Source organism: Podarcis bocagei (genome assembly GCF_964188305.1).
Source record: "Podarcis bocagei genome assembly, chromosome: 3".
Taxonomy (NCBI): domain Eukaryota; kingdom Metazoa; phylum Chordata; class Lepidosauria; order Squamata; family Lacertidae; genus Podarcis; species Podarcis bocagei.
In genome coordinates this window covers 67,138,787-67,162,105 of record NC_138127.1, presented here as the reverse complement: position 1 = coordinate 67,162,105, position 23,319 = coordinate 67,138,787, and the positions used below count along the sequence as shown (strand labels likewise).

The 23,319-nt window shown below is 41.8% G+C and overlaps 2 protein-coding genes and 1 long non-coding RNA gene across 4 annotated transcripts in view; 2 read left to right on the top strand and 1 right to left on the bottom strand.

The window, feature by feature from the left end:
- The window catches only part of AHCTF1 (AT-hook containing transcription factor 1), a 56,758-nt gene extending 35,730 nt beyond the window's left edge, over positions 1–21,028 (top strand). The window contains exons 20-36 of one of the 2 annotated variants that reach the window (XM_081187995.1): positions 1,456–1,602; positions 2,215–2,399; positions 2,682–2,826; positions 2,982–3,113; positions 5,978–6,125; positions 6,211–6,361; positions 6,803–6,904; positions 7,290–7,482; positions 7,591–7,791; positions 9,160–9,583; positions 10,160–10,277; positions 11,316–11,422; positions 12,276–12,445; positions 13,163–15,224; positions 16,612–16,745; positions 18,673–18,779; positions 20,181–21,028. In XM_081187995.1, coding sequence (XP_081044121.1) covers positions 1,456–1,602; positions 2,215–2,399; positions 2,682–2,826; positions 2,982–3,113; positions 5,978–6,125; positions 6,211–6,361; positions 6,803–6,904; positions 7,290–7,482; positions 7,591–7,791; positions 9,160–9,583; positions 10,160–10,277; positions 11,316–11,422; positions 12,276–12,445; positions 13,163–15,224; positions 16,612–16,745; positions 18,673–18,779; positions 20,181–20,382 — 4,728 coding nt within the window. In that variant the 3' untranslated portion in view covers positions 20,383–21,028. Of the gene's footprint in view, positions 1–1,455; positions 1,603–2,214; positions 2,400–2,681; positions 2,827–2,981; positions 3,114–5,977; positions 6,126–6,210; positions 6,362–6,802; positions 6,905–7,289; positions 7,483–7,590; positions 7,792–9,159; positions 9,584–10,159; positions 10,278–11,315; positions 11,423–12,275; positions 12,452–13,162; positions 15,225–16,611; positions 16,746–18,672; positions 18,780–20,180 lie in introns of both variants that reach the window. The other variant, XM_081187994.1, reaches the window with a different exon arrangement.
- Positions 20,674–22,814, bottom strand: LOC308583842. The gene is made up of 2 exons (XR_014006455.1): positions 22,613–22,814; positions 20,674–22,172 (listed from the first exon to the last, which is right to left on the bottom strand). It is a non-coding gene; the product is annotated as an uncharacterized lncRNA (long non-coding RNA).
- The window catches only part of LOC308583770 (kinesin-like protein KIF28), a 28,685-nt gene continuing 26,889 nt past the window's right edge, over positions 21,524–23,319 (top strand). Inside the window, exon 1 of the mRNA XM_081188064.1 lies at positions 21,524–21,700. Within this exon, the coding sequence (XP_081044190.1) occupies positions 21,647–21,700 (54 nt within the window). The 5' untranslated portion in view covers positions 21,524–21,646. The remainder of the gene's footprint in view (positions 21,701–23,319) is intronic.

Here is a 23,319-nt window from a genome sequence, read left to right as displayed (position 1 = left end):
TAGGAATGCAGTCTGAAAACAAATCCGTTCTTCCTCCCGGCTATAAATCCTGTGGCAAGATGGCGACTCCGAATTAATTGCTGCGCCATTCCCAAAAGCTCTTATTGCTTCTCGGTCTCCATAAAACATACTTTTGGTTAAAGTTTATCTCCACACAGACCTTAATCATCCTGCTTGGGTCAGTTCAACCGATGGTTCTAATGAGGAGGGGTTCTTGTAAATCACATAGAAGGAAAGTAAAAAAGGTTCCCCCCCCATTCATCCCCGTTGTCAACATACCCCGCCTTTGGTGTATCTTCATCGTAAAATATTCCTGTTTCTCCAGCCCGTCGTCGTCTTTCGCAGAGGTCACTTAAATTAGCAGACTTCACTCCCCTTCTTCACTTGAAATATGTGCATTTGCTTCTTTTGTAATTAATCATTCCAAATTGCTGCAGCTAGTGCGCGATCAGAGACAGCGTCCAGGAGAGCCGATGTCCACACAGGGGCATTCTGCCTAGGGCCCTCACCCCCTTCTTTCGAATTAGGGGGTGATTTAAGGGCACAGCAGGCAAGGGCAGTGTTCCCCATTTCCTTGGGGCAACAAGGGAGGCTGCCTACTCCCATAACAGCCTCTTAATTACCCCGTGTGGGTCGGAGAGATGGTATTGTTGGCTATCTTCCAATGCGCCCCCTAGTGGCCCCCCATTTGTAGTTTCACTTGGCTGCTAATCCTCAGCACAGTGTCATAGGCAATAAATACTTAGTGACCTGGCTTGGTTGCATCAACAAATTTTGTTTGTCTATCAAGGTGATGCAAAATGCACGGACCTCTAGTTGGACACTATATAAAATTTAAATATTTGGTAAAACTCATTGTTACAGGCAGCATCCTAATTCTTTAGCTATCTCTTAATTTTTTTGCTTCATACACAAAGTTAAGGTTTGTCAGCTACCTATGTCAAGCTTTGCTTAATTCTAGCATTTTTCTCCATTGTAATGCAAGTTCTTGCTGTTAAATAATTGCTGCATTCCAAAAAAACTGTGGGATATTTGTATATGTTAAATAATACTGTTTTGCAGCACTGTATTCTCTCAGTCAGGATGTCTGTTACAAATCTACTTTACTTAAGCATAAGGTTATAGTTATATAGTTAAAAGATGTGTAAGCAAAATGAAAATAACAGCTACTGCTGTTCCACAAGTGCTTTCAATGGAACTCATGCAGATTTCTAACAGGTTCCCTAGCAGTTTGCATGCTTCAACTCAAATAAGTGGTTGAGCAAACAAGAATACAGTATACTTGGACTTTGGTTGTTCTAATGCAAATCACCAACATAAGATATTAATTATTGGAGACAAAAAACCAAAGGAAGAAGCTGCAGGAAAGATGGTTTTATGCTGTATAATGTGTCTGTTCTAGCACGTCATAGAAAACAAACTCAAATAATGATTGCCCTTAATATTTATAATTAGACAATTTATTTACTATTGGACATCATGCATTCCTGTCCAAACAAGGCTGATACTTCAGTGGGCTCCTTCCCAACCGCATTTGCAATTCCTATAGGTCTGGTTAACTTAATCCAAGGTTTTTGGTGTTTGGATCACAATGACTTTGAGGTGGGTATATAAAGTGATAATTCATTGGTCTGTCTAGCTCAGTGGCAGTGGCTGTTCAGGATTTCAGACGGGGTCTCTCACGGCCTTAGCTGGAGATGTTGAGAATTGAACCTGGGAACTTTTGCATGCAAAGCAGATAGTCTGACACTGAGCTATGGCCCTTCTTCAATTTAATGGCATACTAATTGAATAAAATTATAATGCTTTCTAGTGCAATGGTTTCTGTATTAGCTCTAGATTCAGGATCATAGTGGGCTGATGCTGCCAGTAGCTTATTGGCTTCACCAGTGTGGGACATGACTATTACCCTGGCAACAGTCCCTTTCAGTGTAGATGGGGAAAGAATTAGAAATCATCTGGCTTTGAGCTGTCAGTTCTCAGCATCACTGCACTAGCTATACTAACACTAACTGACCTGCTTACAATGTCTTGTATAACTTGCTTTAGTGGGAGCACAACTAACTGGTGGCACTATAGGACAGATCTAACTGTCCTATAGAATTGGTGTATATGTTGAATTCCATAATTTCATTTCAGTGTAGAAAACTGTTTAGTAGAAAATAGATTGAAAGTGCACAGGAGGTTTCTGAATATTGTCTTGTACTCTTGCAGAATTCCCTGACCTATCTGTTTCATCCAGCTACAATCAAATTGCCTTGGCAGCACATAAGGATAATTCAGTTCTTGATGTGTCAAGGAGAGCACAGGCGAGCCCTCCGATACATACAAACAATGAAGCCATCATTGATGAGCAACAGTGAAGTAACACTTCACCTTACTGTCTTGCTGTTTAACAGGTGAAAAAAGTGCAGCATTTATTTTTACTCTTTGTGATATCACTGTATTCAAGAAGAAAAATGTTCCCCAGTTGATAAGATAACTAATACTCATTTTTATGGTATTGGCGTGCTTTTTAAACAAATAAAATAAAATAAAATAAATAAATAAATGCCATGATAGCATGTATTGGATGAACACCTACATCCTTGGCACATCTGCAATACTAGTTTTTAATGCAATTTTCCTGTAACGGAAATATCTGTCACAACATTAATCTACTTTTCAAAAATTGATTGCAGTTGTATGGTGGAAGCTTGGAGTGTGCTGCGGCAGCATTCTACTCGGTTAAATGTAGAAGATATGCTTAAACATGTATACGAAACCTGTCAGGGGCTGGGACTGATGGAAGATTTGCTAAAGCTACCATTCACAGAAACTGAACAGGTAATCTTGGGGATGAATAACTTCTGAAAGTACAATTCTACTCCAAAAAGTGATTGGAAATCTCATTGACACTATGTACATGTGTGTTTGCATAATTAGACCCTTATTGCTCCAGAAAAGGAAGCTTAATATTATAAATTCTTTTCCCCCCTTAGGAGTGTCTGGAGAAGTTCTTGAGGACAAGCGCTGGTGTTAACAATCATGAGTTCCTCTTAGTTCATCATCTTCAGCGTGCCAACTATGTTCCTGCGCTACAGCTGAATCAATCACTGAAAGCTAATCTGATGGTAAGCCTTAATATTTTTTAATTGATTCCATTTATGAATTGCTTCCCTTAAAATCTCAGGTGGGCTGAGGAGTGGCATGGAATGGCTGGAATTCTGAACCACAGCACTCCATGCCACAGCATTTTGTTTCAGGTCCCATTTATTTAAAGTTAATAGTGATGGAAACACTGAACTAGGGATGGCATTCCACAACCAGGGAACCACCACTGAAAAGGCCATGTCACAGGTCAGCATCAACTACCATCAAGGCCTCACCTGCCAATTTTGGGGCCTGAAATTTTTGATAGGTACTTGGGTCCCAAGCCATTTAGGGCTTTATATGCTAGAGCTAATACCTCAAAATTGTTTTGGTAGCTCACTAATCTCCAATGCCATGTTTTCGGGATTGGTGTTAAGTGGTCTCTTCAGAGTGCCCTGCTTGCAGCTATATTCTGCACTAGCTGTATCCTCCAGATTGTCTTCAAGGACAGGCCCACATAGAGTACATTACAGTAGTGCAATCAGGAGGTTACTAGAGCATAGACAACTGAGACCAGGCTGTCCCAGTCCATGAATATTGGTTGCTGGTGGACCAGCCTAAGCTTGAGCATACTAGCCACAGAAGGCACTTGAGACTCCATTGAGGAGTTTGAATCCAAATTACAAACCTGATCCTTCAGTGGAGCAACTTATCCAAGAACACAGGATGTACACATATCTCACAGACATGGGAACCACCCACCCACAACACTTCCTCCTTATCAGGACTGGTCCCCATTCACTCCATCATTGTTTCCAGACACCTGACCAACACCTTCACAGCCTCTCCTGGTTCTGATGGAATGGAGAGAGAGAGTTGTGTGCCATCAGCATGCTGTCGACACCTTTCTCCAAATCCACAGATGACAGCTCTGATCTAACTGGTCCCCCACCTCTGCAGAGGGAGTCATTCACAGTTAATACAAACCTCATCAGGGTTTGTATTTTCAAGTTTAAAATTGGGGGTCGTCTTATACATGGAATGTTGCAATTAAATATATAAATAAATACATGCCGCCATCCATATTATTTCCCCCCCAGCCTCCCCTCACTATTGAACTCATGACAAACCCTGGTCTGGTACTCCCCCGCAGCAGCCCCCACATTGTGCTTTCCACCTGGTTCCCTCAGTCGCTCCCTGGCTACCCAGACCCCCTCATTCCCCAAGCACAATCACTCAGGCAGATCTGGCAATCGCAGCTCCTCGCAGCGGCGGAGGAATCAGCTCCGGCGCCTGGGGAGGGGTGAGCTTGCCGGAGTCTGCCTGCCTCCTCCCACTCAGCCGCCCTACAGCTGGGGGGGGGGAGGCAGCGGGCGGGCCATTTAGGCCAAAGGGGCAGAGTGCAGTTTGCTACCCTGGGTGTTTGAGAGCGGAGCAGAAAAAAGCAATTAGACTTCTGCAGCATACAAATTCCCTCTCAAAGGGTTCTTTAGCTATGATTCTTGCATTGTGGCGCTGACCAGTTCCCAGCCTTCGGGGACATGTTCTCGTTCCAGCTCAGCTTCCCAGCTCTGCTCCAGTGCTGCCGCCACTCCAGTTCTTATACTGCACGTTATAATAATGCTGACTAGCTCCAAAAAATAAAAAAATTATCTACCATAATTACGATACCAAATATATTGGCAAAGTTTTTCTGTTTGTTATTTCAATATACGGTACTAAATATACTGGTATATTGAATATGTAATAAAATATCAAAGTTGTTCTGTTTGGTTTTAAAAACATTTATTTCTTAATTTTGGGCTAAAAAATAGGGGCCGTCTTATACATGGGGGCATCTTATACACAGAAAAAGACAGTATATTATAACAAGGTAGTATTCACCCCCATCCCTGATACCATATTCTTTCTAATATCTACTATAGCAAGAAACAGATTTTGATCATGACCTGAAGTATGTCGGACACATGCTGTATTGAGACAGCTCCATGGTTGTTACACAGCCATGAAGTGCTGACTGGTCCAGACAAGGCAGCATCAATGTGGATATGTGTCCCAGAAAGAATTCTTCTAGGACACACTATAAAGGCTGTTTTACCCTCAGTGCTCAAGATAAGCAGAACTGCTTATATAAAATAGACTGTGGGTATGTGGGGTAATATTAGTACTGTATTAGTCTTAATACAAAGAGACCCTTTCAGCATCCAGGTTTATCCACGATTATAGTTTGCATGGGATGCGGGTGGTGTTGTGGTCTAAACCACTTAGCCTCTTGGGCTTGTCGATCAGAAGGTTGGCGGTTTGAATCCCCGTGATGGGGTGAGCTCCCGGTCCCAGCTCCTGCCAACCTAGCAGTTCAAAAGTTGATAAATAGGTAATAATAATAATAATAAATTTTATTTATATCCCGCCCTCCCCAGCCGAAGCCGGGCTCAGGGCGGCTAACAACAATAAAACAGTACAAAAGTACAACATAAACAACATTCTAAAATCATTCATTATAAATGATTTTAGGCGGAAAGGTAAATGGCATTTCCGTGCGCTGCTCTGGTTTCGCCAGAAGCAGCTTAGTCGTGCTGGCCACGTGACCCAGAAGAACTGTCTGCGGACAAATGCCAGCTCCCTCGGCCTGTAAGCTGAGATGAGCACTGCAATCCCAGAGTTGTCTACAACTGGACTTAACTGTCAGGGGTCCTTTACCTTTTTTATATATAGTTTGCATAGTGTACTGTTGATCTATTAATATTGGTCAGAAAAATCTTCCTGTCCAGCTTTAAGAGCCCATGAATAAGCAGTTCTATAGAGTTTGACTGTGGAACTGCTTCTCCTAACCCTGGGTTTGCTATTTCATGTATTTCTGTAAAATATTAACTTAAATTCCTCTTATCACTCCTTTCTTAAACAGAATGATCGCGATCCCCGCTGGCGAGAGAGATCAGTTGCCAGAAATTCCATATTAGACCAGTATGGGAAAGTTCTACCCAGAGTACAAAGGAAGCTTGCTGTAGAGCGAGCCAAGCCTTACCACTTGCCAACTTCACTACGGCGGGAAAGTAAGTATTTTCAGTGTGTTGTCGTGAAACCTTTCAAAACTTGCTTTAAGTATTTAATGTTGTTTTTCCTTTTTTCCCCTTCAAGTTTTAAGACCAAAGCCACTGTCAACAGTTGCAAAGAAAGTTACTGCAGGAAATGTCATCACAAAAGCAACTTTAATCAATAATGTATTGTCCAAAATTGGAGAGGTGTGGGTGGGAACTGAACAGAAAAACAAGTCATTTCAAAATGATATGTAAGTATTCATTTTGTTGTCGTAGGAAATTACTGCATCTTAAGTTTCCCAGTACTAAAATAGGAGTTTCACCACAGCTGTTCATATTTTTCACCTGCTTTCCATTGACCATAATGAATAGCCTGGTGTTGATACTATTAACAAAAGTGTTAATTTTTAGGGTAGAAACTTTGACAGATACCAGGGCCCTTACCATTACGTAACATACTAAGCTGTGTGCCGCTCTTTTATAATAGCTTTGTATGAAAAGAAGGGAATAAGGTTGAGCCAAAAGAGTTGAAAAGGCAGCAATTCATTGCTTAACCTTTGCTTCCTCGCCCAAACTTGAACATAATTACCTGGCTTCTGAATGACTGTGTTCTTTATTCCTCTTTTGGAAGACAGTACTTGTGCATCTAGTGGTTTTCATGAGCTTGTCACTCTCGTGTTTTCAAATCCTAGAACTGAAGAACAACCACCTACAGTGGATTCTTGCACTGACACAGAGATACCAGATCCATTTGTTGGGACACCAGCAACTAAATCTTTAAGAAAACGCTCCAGGTAAAATTTTTCAATAAGTGTTTGTATCTTTTGGGTGCTTTTCAGTCCTGTTGAAAACATCAGTTGTAATGAGTGGAAATCTGTTTTGACAGTTACCTTGAATTATTATATATTTTTTACGTGGGCCTTTTTAAAAATGGAGGTATATTCTCAAAAAAGCTTCTTCTTTCTTTTAATTACTAAACTAAAATGACATGTGAGCTGTGATAATTTATTGATAAAAGCATAAAGCAACTTCAAATTTTAAAATCAGAAAAGCCTAGATGAGTCATAGTGGTAGGGCAGGGATGGCTAAAATATCCTCCTGTTTATGGCAACACCATTTTAAATTTGTATTCTGTTTGTTAATACAACTTAATTCTTAAACGTTTTGAAATGTTTGCAGATTGCTTGACTTGGTGGTCCAGCCTATTCCTCTTGATTCACCTTCCCTTCGAAGCAATCTGTACATGTCACCAAGAGCTTCTGCATCCTGTATGCTTTCTAGTCCATTGCATTCCAGCCCTCGATGCTCCCTATACAAGAGCAGTAGAAGAGCACCTGAATTAAAGCTCCTAGAAACTCCTCTGGTCGTTAGGGTATGTAGAATTGTGAAGGTTTCATGAACTTGTTTGATGCAGAGGCTGAAGTGCCATGTAATTAGTGGGTTCTGCCTCCCATTTTGACATGTTTCCTCCTCTTCTTAGAGAGCTAAAGCTTTGACATCTACATCTTCCTCTGGCTTTCCTGGTTTTACTCCTCAATCTATTTTGAGATCCAGCCTTCGGACTACTCCTTTAGCTACTCCAACTGCATCTCCAGGAAGGTCTATCACACCCCCTCTGCGTGCAAAAGAAACAAAAATATCATTTATGGAAGAAAGCAAAGCTTCAGGATGGACTGCTGGGGTAGGTTGGAAGAAACAGATGCTGGAAAGTAGAACGTTTTGAGCCATATTCAGACAAGTTGATAGTTGTGCAAAGGACCTTAATTTTCTGCTTACCTTTTGGCAAGGTGGGCTTTAGTTAAATCTGGTTTATATATATGCATACATTGTGCATTTGTAAGTCACTTTGAATTTAACTTTTCTGGAATGAAGTATAAATAATAAAACAGCAGCAACAATAATAATGATGATGTGGGTGCTTGGGTTCGTTTCCAGGTCTGCTGACACCCATGCATTTACTGTCCTATTCCAATGATGACCAAATGTGTAGAGCCAACACATACAGGCATAAGAGTCCCTTAATATACCATTTGTTACTGAATTTCTTCCTGGAGCTTTAAAACTGCATTTTGTGTACTTTGATGCATGCTAATTCCCAGGCCTATAGCCTCTTTTGCAGTCTTCTATGTTTTCTAAGTTAACATTTTTAATTCAGGAAGCCCACATCATGTTCTCATGGCTGTATCCGCATTCCAGATATGAGGTAAAGGACCCCTGGACGGTTAAGTCCAGTCAAAGGTGACTGGGATTGCGGTGCTCATCGCGCTTTCAGGCCAACGGAGCTGGCGTTTGTCCACAGACAGCTTTCTGGGCCATGTGGCCAGCATGACTAAACTGCTTCTGGCGCAACAGAACACCATGACTTGCAATGGCATGTTTTCAAACTGCTAGACTGGCAGGAGCTGGGACAGAGCAATGGGAGCTCACCCTGTTGCGGGGATTCGTGGGTGGCGCTGTGGTCTAAACCACTGAGCCTCTTGGGCTTGCCCATCAGAAGGTTGGTGGGTCAAATCCCTGGGATGGGGTGAGCTCCTGTTGCTCTGTCCCAGCTGCTGCCAACCTAGCAGTTCGAAAGTATGCCACTGCAAATAGATAAATAGGTACCACTCCGGTGGGAAGGTAAACAGCATTTCCATGAGCTCTGGTTTCCATCATGGTGTTCCGTTGTGCCAGAAGCGGTTTAGTCATGCTGGTCACATGACCAAAAGGCTGTCTGTGGACAAACGCCAGCTCCCTTGGCCTGAAAGTGAGATGAGCGCCGCAGCCGCATAGTCACCATTGACTGGACTTAACCGTCCAGGAGTCCTTTACCTTTACCATTCCAGATGTGCAAAGCCCTTGTATGCATGTGTGGATTGGTCAATGAATTTTAGTAGCTGGAGCCTGCTTGTTCAAAAATGCACATCTCCATCTTTAGAAGTAAAAACATCGACTATTTTGAGCAGAGAGTTCAGGGTTTGCCTTCTGGATCAAGGCATTGAATGGTCAAAATTTTCTGCTCACTGGGGAAATGGTATTGCTGGTTTTAACTTGGATTGTTTTTTTTAAGATGACAGATAGTAAAACAAAACACAACACAGTTTCATCTGAATGCATTATTGAAGCTCACATGGAAGATATGTGGTCTAAGACTAGAGAAACTCCTGCCTTTTCAATATGCAGTCTTCAGGAAGACTATGAAGAAGCGGGCTTGTCATCAGAATGTGTACCAGGCAATGATTTGAATAAAGCTGAACCTTCCAAAGAAACTAGTTATGGTTCTGTAAAGTCAGATCAAACTACTTCAGATTATCAAGATGCAAAATCACCAGGTGATAACAGTGATTCCTTCAGAATCTCTCCGCCAGCGGGTTTCTCCCCTGAAGATCTTGTAAACATACAAGTGTCAGCTGAGAGAGAAAGCAGTGAGGCAGTAGCAAGGGATCCTTCGCAAATGGAACAGCAAACATCTACAGATGGAGAACAGTCGGCTGGTATGTGATCTACAGATATGCAAATGAATTAATAAGAAATAGGGCATGCTGTAACATAGGAGAGATCCATCTAATCCAGCATTGGTTCTCCAACACTGCTAAAATAGATCCTCAAACTCCCAAATAGGGCATGATGGAGATAGCCAAAACACAACCACCATATTTGGAAACAGTACATCTGGCAGATGCTGGAAAGGGGTGTGTGTGGAGAAATTTTCTATGATTCCCTCTAATAGCAAACTCAAACACATCAATTTGGAAAAGAAGCAGTGGCTTTATATATTTGGGGGCCATCCAAGGTATGCAGAAGTATAACAATTTGTGAATCACAAGAAGAGGGTGGGGGTGTGGACTGCCAAACAAGAACCTATGAGATTAATGATTACTGGCAGCAGTTAAGTTTACAGAGAGGAAATAGAGGCAGCAAAAATTGTGGTTGGTGATAGCCAAGCCAAAATTGTAAATTCTTGCTACTAAAATCAAGACTTACTGGTTGCAGCTATACTGTATCAGCTTTTAGAAATTAGCATGAAAGATGCAATCTGTCTGTTTGTTTATGGGTTCTCCCATTCATAGGACTACCTGAAAGAGAAGGTGAAGACTATGGCTCACTTCCTGAGGATGAAGTATTTGTGATGCATCACTTAAATGCCATTCCTGACACTTCGGTCTCTTCTATACCATCTAATGAAAGGTGAACATGTCAAGTACATCTTTTTTTAAAAAAACCCAGATGTAGCATGCTTCATACCTTTTACATTTTTTTGCATTCAGTTTCTTGAGTACTGTGATTATGATATATTTATTATATATTTATTAGTGAAAAAAGGAACACAGCTGGAGCACCATTTCACAGCCTTGATTGTAGTGTTTGTTTTCTGTGATCAACTATCTCCCAAACAGCATGCTGATAGTTGCAAGCTTCTATTTTGATCCCCTAATAATCTCAGTAGATTGACAAATTGCAGTATCAATTGTTGAGCTTGCTTGCTTTCTCTCTCTCTCTCTACCATATGTTCAGCACATGGGAAGCACTAGACAGAGGGTTTACATAGAACTCTGCACAGAGCTTCCCAAACGCAGAGCATAGGACTAGTATAAATGCAAGTTCAAGGACCTTTGTCCCACCCACCTGTCAATCATATGACATCATAATGGCAATTGGCTCTTTGACCGTAATAAAATTATGAAATTACGATGATTGATATGTGAGTTATCCTATCCACATGTCCAGGTTTGCCTGTGCATGGTGGGAACAGATAAGGATCTGACCTACTGGGTAAAAAAGGTTTCCCACCCCTGCCCTAGTCAGTTCTTTTCATGTCCCACTCTAAGGCAGGAATTGACAATTTGCCACACAGTAGTGTGCAAATTAGACATTAGTGTGCATTTGGATTTTGCATAGCAACTGCCCTGAGTGAAGTGTACTCAGAGGAATATGCATAGGATAATATGCACATTAATACTTGAGAATGGTTAATCAAACAAACAGGATAGTAAAAATTTGACTTTAGTTAGCCACATCTGCAGAACTGTATAATTTGCATATATCAAAGGGGTAGATTCCAGACTTTTCCACAGAACTGGCTTTGTAGTATCTCTTGCAGTACAGTTCAATAATAATTGGAACGGTTTAAAGTATTTGTGGACAAAAATGTGTTAGTAGCTTTCATAAAACTCATTTTATTTAAAAACCGTAAGTGAAACTGTCCCTTACTTTCTTCTTATAAAGTCAAACAAATGTCCTAGAGTCCAGCATGCTGCCATTGTTGGAAAACAACCAGCTCCTTGATGAAGCAACTCCCCAAGCTTTGGAGCCATTAGGAACAGATGCTGAATGTATGTATATTTGAATAATCGAGCAAATTTTCAAATGATCAAACAGACAAGGGAAATAATATTGAAAAGCTTGAAGTTGTGTGATTTGATTCTCACTGTGTACCTTTGATGCATGTGTGCTAAAATCTTCTTAGCCTGGTATATTTACTTTGTTAAAATAGTAGCTTCTGAACTATTCAAGATACCATTTTTTATTAAATGAAATGTTTAATTATAAGTATATACCCAAAAAACATTTCCTATACTTATTAAGATCTGTCCTTCACATTTTGCAGTGCTGTTGTATAATTTGGTATACTCTACAGTGGGGGAAGTGATAAGCCTCCAAATCCTGTACAAACTTAAAAGTTGGCTGTAATTGGAAATCTGGATGTGTTTTTATTTTATTTAAAAATGACTTAGGGGTCTTTCTAAGCAATTAAATTAACTTTGGACTAAAGCACTACTGTCTTATAAGCCAATTAAAATTGCAGATTGGGATGCTTTTTTAGCATATGATACGTTTTCGCAAAAGACTAACATCTTTTTTTAAAAAAAGATGATCTCAGACATTGCAAAAGCTGTAACTGGTGACACATTTTTCCTTTGGATTAGGAGGCACAATTGTGCTAACAATTATTCACTGACTTTAAATGCACTAATTGCTTATTTAATGGGAGAGCAAATATTTATCCAACTGCAAACTTCTGTTGTACATTGGTAGCTTTTCTGATTCTGCAAAGCAGAAGTGAGCAGAGGTCCAGACAGTTCCTTAAATATTATTGGTCTCATTCATCATACTATCCATCACTGAAAAGTTTTAATGTGGAAACAATAAAACAAGAAAATTAATGAGATGACAATCCTTTTTCAGCTGTCATAAGTATTCCTGATAGTGAAGACATTGTCAGTGTTCATTCCAAAAATGAACTTGAAGAAAGAGAAGCATTAGATGAAGATGGGTCAAAAGAAGCTGAAAGTGAAGAAAATATAGCAGTCCTGCAAGAGAAAACACCACTGAATATTGAACCTGCAAGTCAAGAAGTAAGTGTAAGGGCTTCATTTAGCACTTCGGAACTTTCTTTGAAATCTGTTTGGAATTATTGGTTTGCCAGTGTAAATACCTTGCATATTTGTAAACTTTCACATGTGGGACAACTCTGAAGGAAACAGCTGCAGGAGGAGACAGTTTTTGTCCCAGAGTACCCACAGATGCAGCTACTGCTTCCCAGTGACCATTTATTTGCATGCATGCAACTGCTGAAAAACCAATTCCATGTGGCTGTGTTCCTAGAGCTGTACTGTGCGGAGAAATGTACAAATACAGTGGTGCCTCGCAAGACGAAAAGAATCCGTTCTGTGATTCTCTTCGTCTAGCGGTTTTTCCGTCTTGCGAAGCAAGCCCATTGACGGATTAGCGCTATTAGCGGCTTTTAGCGGCTTATCGGATCAGCTGATAAGCGGCTTAGCGGCTTAGAAAAGGGGGGGGGGACCCGCAGGAACTCGCAAGACATTTTCGTCTTGCGAAGCAAGCCCATAGGAGATTCGTTTTGCGAAGCACCTCCAAAACGGAAAACTCTTTCGTCTAACGAGTTTTCAGTCTTGCGAGGCATTCGTCTTGCGGGGCACCACTGTAGCTGAGTACAATGGCTAACTTTAAACAATTTGAATATTCCTCTAAAATTGGAAGAACTCTTTTCATTCATTAAATTTATTGAAATATGTGTATTGGAATTAAATTTATATACTTTTTGTTTTTAGCTTGTTGGTGATGGTACACGTGAAGTACACATCTCAGAAGCTGTAGTTGAGGCACTTCCGTACAATGAGCTATGTCCTTCAAGCAGTCTGAAATATCAGTACAGCAGTGATGCTATGGCGCAGCAAGTCACATGTGAATTACTCAAGAAAGATGCTGGTGAATCTGACTTTACTGGAGGAGATGGAGATCTGCTGATGTCCCAAAACAATTTTACGTTACTATTAGAAGGGGATGAAGAAGCTGAGATAGGAGATTCTAGTGCATTGCATACTTCCCCTCTTAAATCAGCCAACCAGTTAGAGGGTGCCTGTGTAAATACTGCTGGAAGTAACAACCCAGAATTCATCACAAATACAGTGTCCACTGTAACTAGTGATCAGATATCACAGAATACTGCTGAGGTGTTGCCTTATGTACCTGAACCTATTCAGATGGCTATTGCTGAGAACCTATTGGATGTAATCAAAGACACAAGAAGTAAAGAATTTTCAAGTGAGGTTGTGGACCAGTCTTTTCATGAAAGCATAAGTAAGAAGGTATTAAGTTCACCACAGGCACCTCTGCAAAATGTTACCGAAATAAGTAAAGATGTAAAATTGAGTCAAGTTGAAGATTCAGTGATGTCTAGCACCAGCACTGTGGAACAGATGGCACAAAATGTAAATGACTTATTACCTGATGGTCAGCCATTGGGACAGATGGATAAACCAGACCTGCTACTACCACCAACTCCAAGGAGAAGTGCTAGGAGGGCAAAAGAAACATTGAACATTCCCGAAAGCCTTCCCCTTGGTTCTGAACAAGAACCTCAAGAAAAACAGACAACACAGGTTCCTGCTTTCCCAGTCTTAGATACTAAGGAAACAAAGGAGTGTGACTTAGAAATATCAACAAATGTTCATCCCATCACACAGGAGTTTCAGGCAACCGTTGCTACAAGAAGAGGGGTTAGAAAACCAAAAGAGCTTGCATCAGAACTTCATAAGCATCCAAGTGAACAGCTACCTTCTTCTCGCAGGAGGACTCCTAGAAGCACAAGAAGTTTAGTAGGGGATCAAGAAGGTAGTCAGTTTATCATTGACCATACAATTCAGATGATGGTAAATCCTAAAAGTGCAAGAAAACTGAAAAGCATTGCTTTCCACTTGGCAGAGAACGTGATTTCAGATCAGGAGGTAGAACCTCGTGAAGAGCAGCTGAGTACAAAACCAAGAAGAGGAAGGCCAAGAAAGCATGGTGAACTGAAAGTGATGGCACAGTCAGAAACTGCAGCTGGGAAGCTGCCATTACCTTCACCAGTTAGAAGGGGCAGACATAGAAAGTCAAGTCTACCAGAAGCCATTTCTGAACATGACATACAGCCAAGTAAACCACAGCTACCTGTATCAACTGAGCAGGAGAGGGCGCGAAGCACAAGTATATCAGAAACTGTTTCTGATCAAGAGACTGGGCTTATTAAACAGTTGCCTGTGCGACGCAGAGGCAGACCAAGAAAGAATCCTTTGAATGTGTCAGCAGATTTGGGACTGGAGTTGTCTCTGTTGTCTCCTCCTCCAACACCTAGTCAATCTTTTGTCACTCCTAGAAGAAATACTAGGAGAGGATCTGTTCAAGAAAAGACTCCAGTCGACACCACAAAGAGGAAATCTGCAAGAATTGCATCCGTAAGAATAGAAAAAACAAATACAAGTATAGAGAAAATGGATGCAGAAGAACATTCTGTACAACCAAGTGAGGCAGAGACTTTAGCAAGGAGTTCTAAAAAGAGGCAGTCCAAGATGACGGCAATCAGAAAGAGAAGCCAGTTACCATCTCTTTCTGAGGAAGGTACGGAGGAGGAGGAACACTTGCCACAAGCAGCTGAGATTGCAGTAGGATTGCATTCCACAGACATGACCAAACAAAGGCATAGTGAAACAGGGAAAACGTTGGCACATCGTGGTACTCTTGTGAAAAGGACCAGATACAGCAGAAAGAGTACGAAACAGAGTCCCACCCTGGATACAAATGAGACATTCTGTTTTTCTCCTCCTCTTACAAAACTGACAGAAAAATCTAAAGGTACTTGAAATGTTGCCTTCGGCTGTATAAGGCTTTTTTTGCTTATTTAAAATTGCCTACTATGCATGAATTCCATTGAGGGTAAAACATAACCAGAGCAGGATAAATACTGGGGATTTTTCTTAAAGCAAGACTGCCTATAACCCTGCCCACATTACTGCACGATATCAGTATGCCATCATCTGGGTATGGAGCCTCTACCCCATGGACCTAATTAGGCTTGCTGGGCCTTCCTATTTGGCTCACCAGGACTTTTTAATCAACCCTCACAAACCTGACATAGGCACATATATAGGAATTGTGTACCCAAAAGTTTCACCCAGATGTGACTTCTGAGTGCATTTTGCATATATGTATTGCCTCATCCATTACAAAAAGACCCAGTTCATGTGCAGGGGAGGCATTAGGATTCATCTGTTCTGTAAAATGTGAAGAGAGCCGTAGAATGAGCTTACTTTCTGCAACAAAACTTTCCAAGGCCATAGACCACAATTAGTGCAATAGGGTGTGGAGCAGCCCTCCATAAGACATTAGTTTTTACTTTGCCTTGTCCATGTGCAATCAGCTGGTACACTACTGCTGTAATGACAGCGCTGCAGCTTAACTGCCCATTCACTTTAAATCAGGGCAGGCCAGAACCTTATCTCCCCATTAGTCCCAGACCAAATTTGTTAGGTGGGTGAGACTGTCAATTATCTGATGTCACTATTTTGTCAGGTGATCCTTTGAAGCAGGAGGGTCAAAGAGGAGCATGGGGCTGCTTGCCAAAGGACTTTCAAATATCACTGCTCCAGTTTTTAGAAGTTCAAGAAGCATTGCTGAGAAGGAGAAGCAGGTTCAATGAAAACTACTCTCTCTAGCAGCAAGGTGCAACTGATGGATGGCGGAAGCATGCCTTGCTTAGCAAAGAAACAATTGGAGCTCACTTTAAGTTCCTGATTGTTCCTTTACTTGTTGTGTGCCTGATATTATGTATGACAGCAGGTTAAGGGAGGTTGGGTGTGGCTTTCCCAAAATGGCCTGGTGAGCCAAGTATGGCTCATGGGCCAGAGGTTTCCCACACCTGCTTTAAATGAAGACCCCACCTCTTTAAATGGAGACCTGCTCCCACCTCCCCTAATGTCCCTGCTATTCTCAGAAAAAGGGTAGGAGCAAAGCTGTGCTTTATGACATGTTGGCTACCATGGCATACACGGTTCAAAGGGTATTTGTGTAACAAAGCCATGCCAGGTGTTCTAAGAAGCTTAAACAAAGAGTAGTTAAATTGTGGGTATATGGAAAGCTCCTCTGCTCCCTGCTTTCCTCTTATTCAGGATTGCAGATATAGTTGCATGCCTGGAATGCTTGGTTTCAAGTTCAAAAATAAACGCATGCTTTCTGATTCTAGGTGAGAAAGCAGTGACGCCTGTGCAGCTCAAAGATTTCAAGGCAGACTTGACTTCTCAGTTTGTCTTCTCGCCCCCTGCTTTGAGATCTAGGAAGAAAAAAGTGTCCAGTATTTCAAGGATTGTGGAAGAGTTGGTAAGTAAAACCTTTGATCCCTTCTCCAAAGATCTGAAGAGAAAAAAGCCAGCAAATTTCTAGTGAAAGAGCCAGATTCTCCCTTCTGACATGATGTGATGATTGGGAGATTAAGCTTTCCACATGTTTATAATTGCAATGGACCTTTTCAACAACTTTTGCAGCTTGCTAGAACCAGCTTGAGCTGTTGCTTCTTGGGTGTCCAGGGCACTTAATTGGTTTTATTGGTTTTTACTGTTTTTTAAAGTGCTTAATTTTATTTAAGTTTTAAAATGTAATTGAAAAACTGTGGTTCTCCACGATCATGCTGGCTGGGATGATGGAACAGTGCAACAACATCTGGAGGGCAACTCAAATGACAAGCGAAAACAATATACACATCACCCCTTTGCTATACAGCAAATGACAAATGATTTAAAAGATTAAAAGATGCCAGCTTTTGCAATATTTAACACACTTTAGGCAATCTTTCAGGTTCATTGTACAGTGGTGCCCCACAGGACGAATGCCTCGCAAGACGAAAAACTCGCTAGACGAAAGGGTTTTGCGTTTTTTGAGCTACTTCGCAAGACAAATTTCCCTATGGGCTTGCTTCGCAAGACAAAAACGTCTTGCAAGTTTGTTTCCTTTTTCTTAACACCGTTAATACAGTTGCGACTTGACTTCGAGGAGCAACTCATAGAACGCGGTGTGGTAGCCTTTTTTGAGGTTTTTGAAGACTTTGGTGATTTTTGAAGCTTTTCCAAAACTTTCCCAACACCGTGCTTCGCAAGACAAAAAATTCGCTAGACGAAAAAACTCGCGGAACGAATTAATTTTGTCTTGCGAGGCACCACTGTATAGCATTTGAAGAACTGCTGACAGCAAGCAACACAGGGCAGTTATGTTGCTTATTTTTTATCTTTATTAGTCAATATTAGAAATTGCATGGAAAAGCAAGGAGTTTGTATTGATAAATTGAATTATCCAATTTAAGACTGGAAGCCATATATCATTATGGAAAGCCTTTCCTCCTCCCAGGAGGGGAGGGGTTGTGAGCAGGAGACGATTCCCGTGTCATGCAGGGGGCGCTCCGCCCCCTGCTTCAACTCCAGGGCTGGCGCCACGCCCCTCCCCAGTTGGGCACCCAATAGGGAAGCTCGGCGGGGGCGTGGCTTGCTGCTCAAATGCAGCCGCGCCAGCCATCCCCAGCATTGCACACACATTTTCTTCTAGTCAAGAGGTCGTTGTCGCTACGCTCACGGAAGTCAGGGAAGTACTTTGCCACGAGGCTTGGGGGGGGGGGGGTAATTGCGTTCTCTTGCTACTGGCTGGCTTAATCCGAGCTCATTCAGTCTTAAATCCACCAATTTTTCCCCTCTCCTGGTGCCTGAGCGATCACCAGCCCCTTTAAAACCACCTATTTTAAAAACCACCCCTTTAAATCCACCAATTTTTTCCCTCTCCTGGTGCCTGGCAACCGCTAGCCCTTTAGTGATTGCGGGGTTCCCTGCTAGCTGAGCGGTGCGACTTTGAGACTGCTGCTTTGTGCGCTTTGTGTGTGTGTGTTTGCCTGTTCCTGCTTCTCAGCTCTGTGGGCTTTTGGAAGCCATATATCATGGAACCAATGGTCTCTATCCAGCTTGTCCGTGTGGAGGGTCCATACATAAAGGAAAGGAAGCTGGGAGAGGCAAGAAAGGTGGGAATAGATTGGCCTAGCACTATGCACTCTTGTCACAGCCCTGCCTCTGTTGTTGGCTTTCTTGTGTTTAAGGGGTTTTGTATTTTCTGTTTTGAGTGTGAATGTTTTAAATTACTACTGTATGGCACTGGTTTATCAGTGTCACTACTAGTGCCTACGCAATAAATTTAAAAAGTAAATAAAAAGGAGATGTCAGAGAAACAGTTTCACTTTGTGCAGGTTTACCACTCTACATTTGTCCTTTAGGAATTACCAGTTAAAGAGGAGAAGGATGCAGTCTCAATAGAAACTTCAGAGAAGCCGAAAGTAAAGAGAAGCAGAGCTACAAGGTCAAAAGCAAAAAAAGCAAGCAAGTATGGGATGATTCTATATACCCTCCCCCCAAAATAACTTGTTATTTCAAAAGCAGTCATGTGCAGAAATTATCACAGTAATGCATTTGGCATTTGGTATCGTAATAAAAAAGAGACATTAATTTGGTCTTCTTCAAATGTTGCCAGACTCCCAACTTCCATTATCTTGGCCATGTTGGCTGGAGGTGATTGGAGTAGGGGTCAACAACATCTAAAGGGGCATCTATTCCCCATCCATGCCCTAAAGCATAATAAATACTTTATACCAAGTCAGGCCATCTGTTTATCTAGTTCAATACTGACTGGTAGCAGCAATCTAGGTTTCAAAGAGGAACGTGTCCAGAGGAGGGCAACCAAAATGGTCAAAGGCCTGGAAACGATGCCTTATGAGGAACGGCTAAGGGAGCTGGGCATGTTTAGCCTGGAGAAGAGGAGGTTAAGGGGTGATATGATAGCCATGTTCAAATATATAAAAGGATGTCACATAGAGGAGGGAGAAAGGTTGTTTTCTGCTGCTCCAGAGAAGCGGACACGGAGCAATGGAGCCAAACTACAAGAAAGAAGATTCCACCTAAACATTAGGAAGAACTTCCTGACAGTAAGAGCTGTTCGACAGTGGAATTTGCTGCCAAGGAGTGTGGTGGAGTCTCCTACTTTGGAGGTCTTTAAGCAGAGGCTTGACAACCATATGTCAGGAGTGCTCTGATAGTGTTTCCTGCTTGGCAGGGGGTTGGACTCGATGGCCCTTGTGGTCTCTTCCAACTCTATGATTCTATGATTCTATGATTTTTTCCAGCCTTATGTGGAGATGCTCAGGATTGAACATGGGACCATTTGCACGTACAGTTGTACCTCGTTTTGAGTCCGCACTGTTTAGGGTCTATTTCATCGAATGTCCATGGCAAACCTGGAAGTACCGGAACGGGTTACTTTTGAGTTTGCTGCTCGTTCATGCACAGAAGCACTAAATCTCGCTTCGTGCATGCGCAGAGCAGCGCTTTGTTGAGCACCTGGGGCTCCGGAACAGATCCCGGACGCAAAGGGAGGTATGACTATACTCTGTTGTTATTATTCTCGGTAGTGGCGCCCGCCTGTGGAATGCCCTCCCACCAGATGTCAAGGAAATAAACAACTATCTACTTTTAAAAGACATTTGAAGGCAGCCCTGTTTAGGGAAGTTTTTAATGTTTGATGTTTTATTGTGTTTTTAATATCCTGTTTGAAGCCTCCCAGAGTGGCTGGGGAGGCACAGCCAGATGTGCGGGATATAATTAATATATATATTACATTCATTCATTCATTCATTCATTTAGACTGAGCCTACAGCTAATTATTCAGTCTTCATTCATCTAAACAGAAACATAACTTGTCAGTGTAACCTCTCATTCCTCTTCCTTGCAGAGTCCTAGAGAAAGATAGCAGTTGGTCAACGCCACACATGGAAATTCAGTTCATTTCTCCTTTTGGCACGCCAGTAGATGGAGCAAAAAGCAAACAGAAGGAGTCTGTGGATAAAGCAGAAAAGACTGTTCGTAAGACTCTTCATAGGAATGAGAGAATAACTAGCTTTCCAAAGCCAATTGTTCAGAAGAAGAGGCTATAACTGTTTTTAAATATGTGTATTGTACACCAATGCTTGTAAAGTCATCATTGTGTGGAATATTAAGAAAAAATCATTAATTTGGAAGATAATTTATATAAATTATTGTAAAATTTCAGAAAACTAAAGGTCTTCAATAAGTAACTCCGTATGGAGTGTGATTTCTTCAGTCAGTGCAGGTTTTCTATTTTATAAGACTTCATACATTTATATAATATGTAAATAATCTTATTTTAGGAATGTTAAATAAAAATGTATACATAACAGCAATTATTGTCCACTAGATTTTTGAGAGAGAGAGAAAGAATAAAAGAGGTGTGTGGTGCAAAGAAATTAAAGAGGATTTTAATGATGGCTTGTCACTGTTGGTGCTTCTCTAATGGGAGGCTACTCTTTTTTAACAGTTTGATCTTGCAATGTTTTTGAAAATTAAAATTTGGCAGTTTTAGAATTTATAGAAAATGTTTTGACCTTTTGGGAATTGGTAAAAGGGGTTATCCATTGCATACAAGTTCCTTACTCCTGGTTGAACATGTACCTTATTGAAGTCGGAATGTAAACAATTGTATTGAAGCTGTGCAATATTTTTTTGTATTTGTCTTAACTTGGGAAAGCTGCTCTTCAGTTTATAAAACAAAATCTCACCTCAGATGTTTCATTGTTCTTTCAATTTGCTGCATCAGCAGGAGTCTCTAACATTAGAAATATTTATATGTTCGCATTTACTCACCATGGGACTCAACACTTTCAGGGATTTCACCTCCTTAAATTTGCCCCCAAATTTGATATTTTGAAATGATGCATGTTTTATAGACTTTGTGGTTACTAGAGAAATGCTACCACAATTTTGGTAAAATAAAATGGTCTGGAAATATACATTCTCCTGTAGTGTTTGACCTATATCACTGCAGCACAGAGAAAGTGGAGTCAGGTTGAATCAGATTTGTGGTTCAAATTGAGAGAGAAGCTGAAAGAGGCAAGTACTTTAAATGAAGTTTCACAAAGGATGCCCAATATTCAGTTGCCTCTTTTAGAAACGGTATACACTGCTGGCAAATGTGACCTTCTGGAGTTCCTCTTAGACATAATGTATCAGGTAACATTCAGGTAATGAGTGGACACATAAATAATTGAGGAACAAAGCAGCAGCTGTATTAGGATCCACTCTACCCTTTTCTTTTTCCAAAACAAGGTCCTGAAGAGAAAACTTGAGCGATGCACTCTGTTTTCTTTCTGAATTCCTTGGAAGAGTTCAAGTGGCAGAAGCATGCCCGGTTTGGACAGTGTGAAAGTGGCAGTACGCGTAAGACCTTTCAGTAAGGTTAGTCACTTATTTTGTCTTCACTGAAACTCAGGCCTAAGATCACAATGGGGCAGCTGAGTGGTTGGTGATAGGAGAGGCTGGGGACTATATTTCAGAAAAGAGGAGGAAGTGTCACTTGGTAAGGTGAAGAAGGAGCCCTTCCGGTAATGGTGGCACCTTTTAGAGGGCAAAACATCTGCTATGGAGGGGGTGAAGAGAGGGGAGAGTGATGCTTGGAACAGCTGCCCTGCTGCCAGTCCTTCATACACAGTACTGTAAGTCTTTCATGTAGCAAATCAGGCCTAGCTTGGATCACGGTGTGCCTTTCTCTGGGTGTGGTAGGCATGTCTGGCTAGTTCAGGCAGGTTTGTGAAAATGTCTCTTCGTATTCATGTTAGGCCTTGATAGGTCCTTAAGGTTTCCTATAAAAGTAAGAATCTAGCTGAGGCTGCTTTTCTTATCTTACTGTAACAGTAACAGGAGAAGGAACCTGTCAGGGAACTGCCATCAGTGCCGGAGGGAGAGAGCAAAATCCAGAGGGATTCCAGAGAGCGTCCCGGGAGTGGGAGAGGCAGCCCATCTTCTGGGGAAGAGAATCAGCGTAGCACCAGTGGAGAAGGGGGGCAGATGGGGGAAGCGGCGAGGCGGTCCCATGACTCCTTGCCGGGGACCAGCGGGGAGAGTAGGGGTCCTCCGCTGCCCACGCCCTCCTTGCGCAGAAGGCTTTCGTGCAGAGAGAGTAGGAGGAGACTAGGCGTCAAAGAGCTTCTTTGCTGGAAGAAGTTCAAGAAACGCCCACTGACGGATTCTGCCAGCGATTGAGACAGCCACGGGAGAGTGGCTGTCTGGACAGAAAAGGTTCACTCGGGCAACCCAGCCAGGTGTTTGCACTGGCTTACGCACGAGCAACCCCTAGAACCATTACATAACCTTTTTAGAGTTAGGCTGGATCTACACTGATATGTAAAAATGCTGTAAAAAAGAAAAGTAGTATAGCTCTCTTTGCAGTTTCCCATTGCCGGCAGATCGCTACTCTACAGTGCTTTCTGGTGTCACATTTTTTATTACGCATTTTTAACGTTTAAACTAACCAGTGTAGATTCGCCCTTGGTCTTGGAAACTCTTACAGCGTAGCCCCTTGATTCCAAAATTTTCCTGAAGACCCTGAACTCTCTTTCTCTGCCTTTGTGTGTTTGTTTTGTTTTAAAGCCAGTTTAATATTTGCAAGAGGCTGCTGTTACTGCATGGACTGGGTGGGGTGGGGGAGTAACATGACTTTTTGGTCCACAGTTAATGGATCCATTTGGTCCTAGGCCTGATAGCCGCCCACTTCATTCTGCCAGGGCTTCTGTGCTTTCTTAAATGTGTGTGACAAGCAAGTGTGTAAACAGCTGCAGCTTTTCCCAATCTGACCTGTTGTGCACCTGTCAGTCATGCAGCTTTTCAACAGGACAAAGCCAGGCTTTCTAAAACATGGGTAGGCAAACTAAGGCTCTAATCGCCTTCTAAATCTGGCCCGCGGACGGTCCAGGAATCAGCGTGTTTTTACATGAGTAGAATGTGCCCTTTTATTTAAAATGCACCTCTGGGTTATTTGTGGGCCATAGGAATTTGATCATTTCCCCCCCCCCCCCATA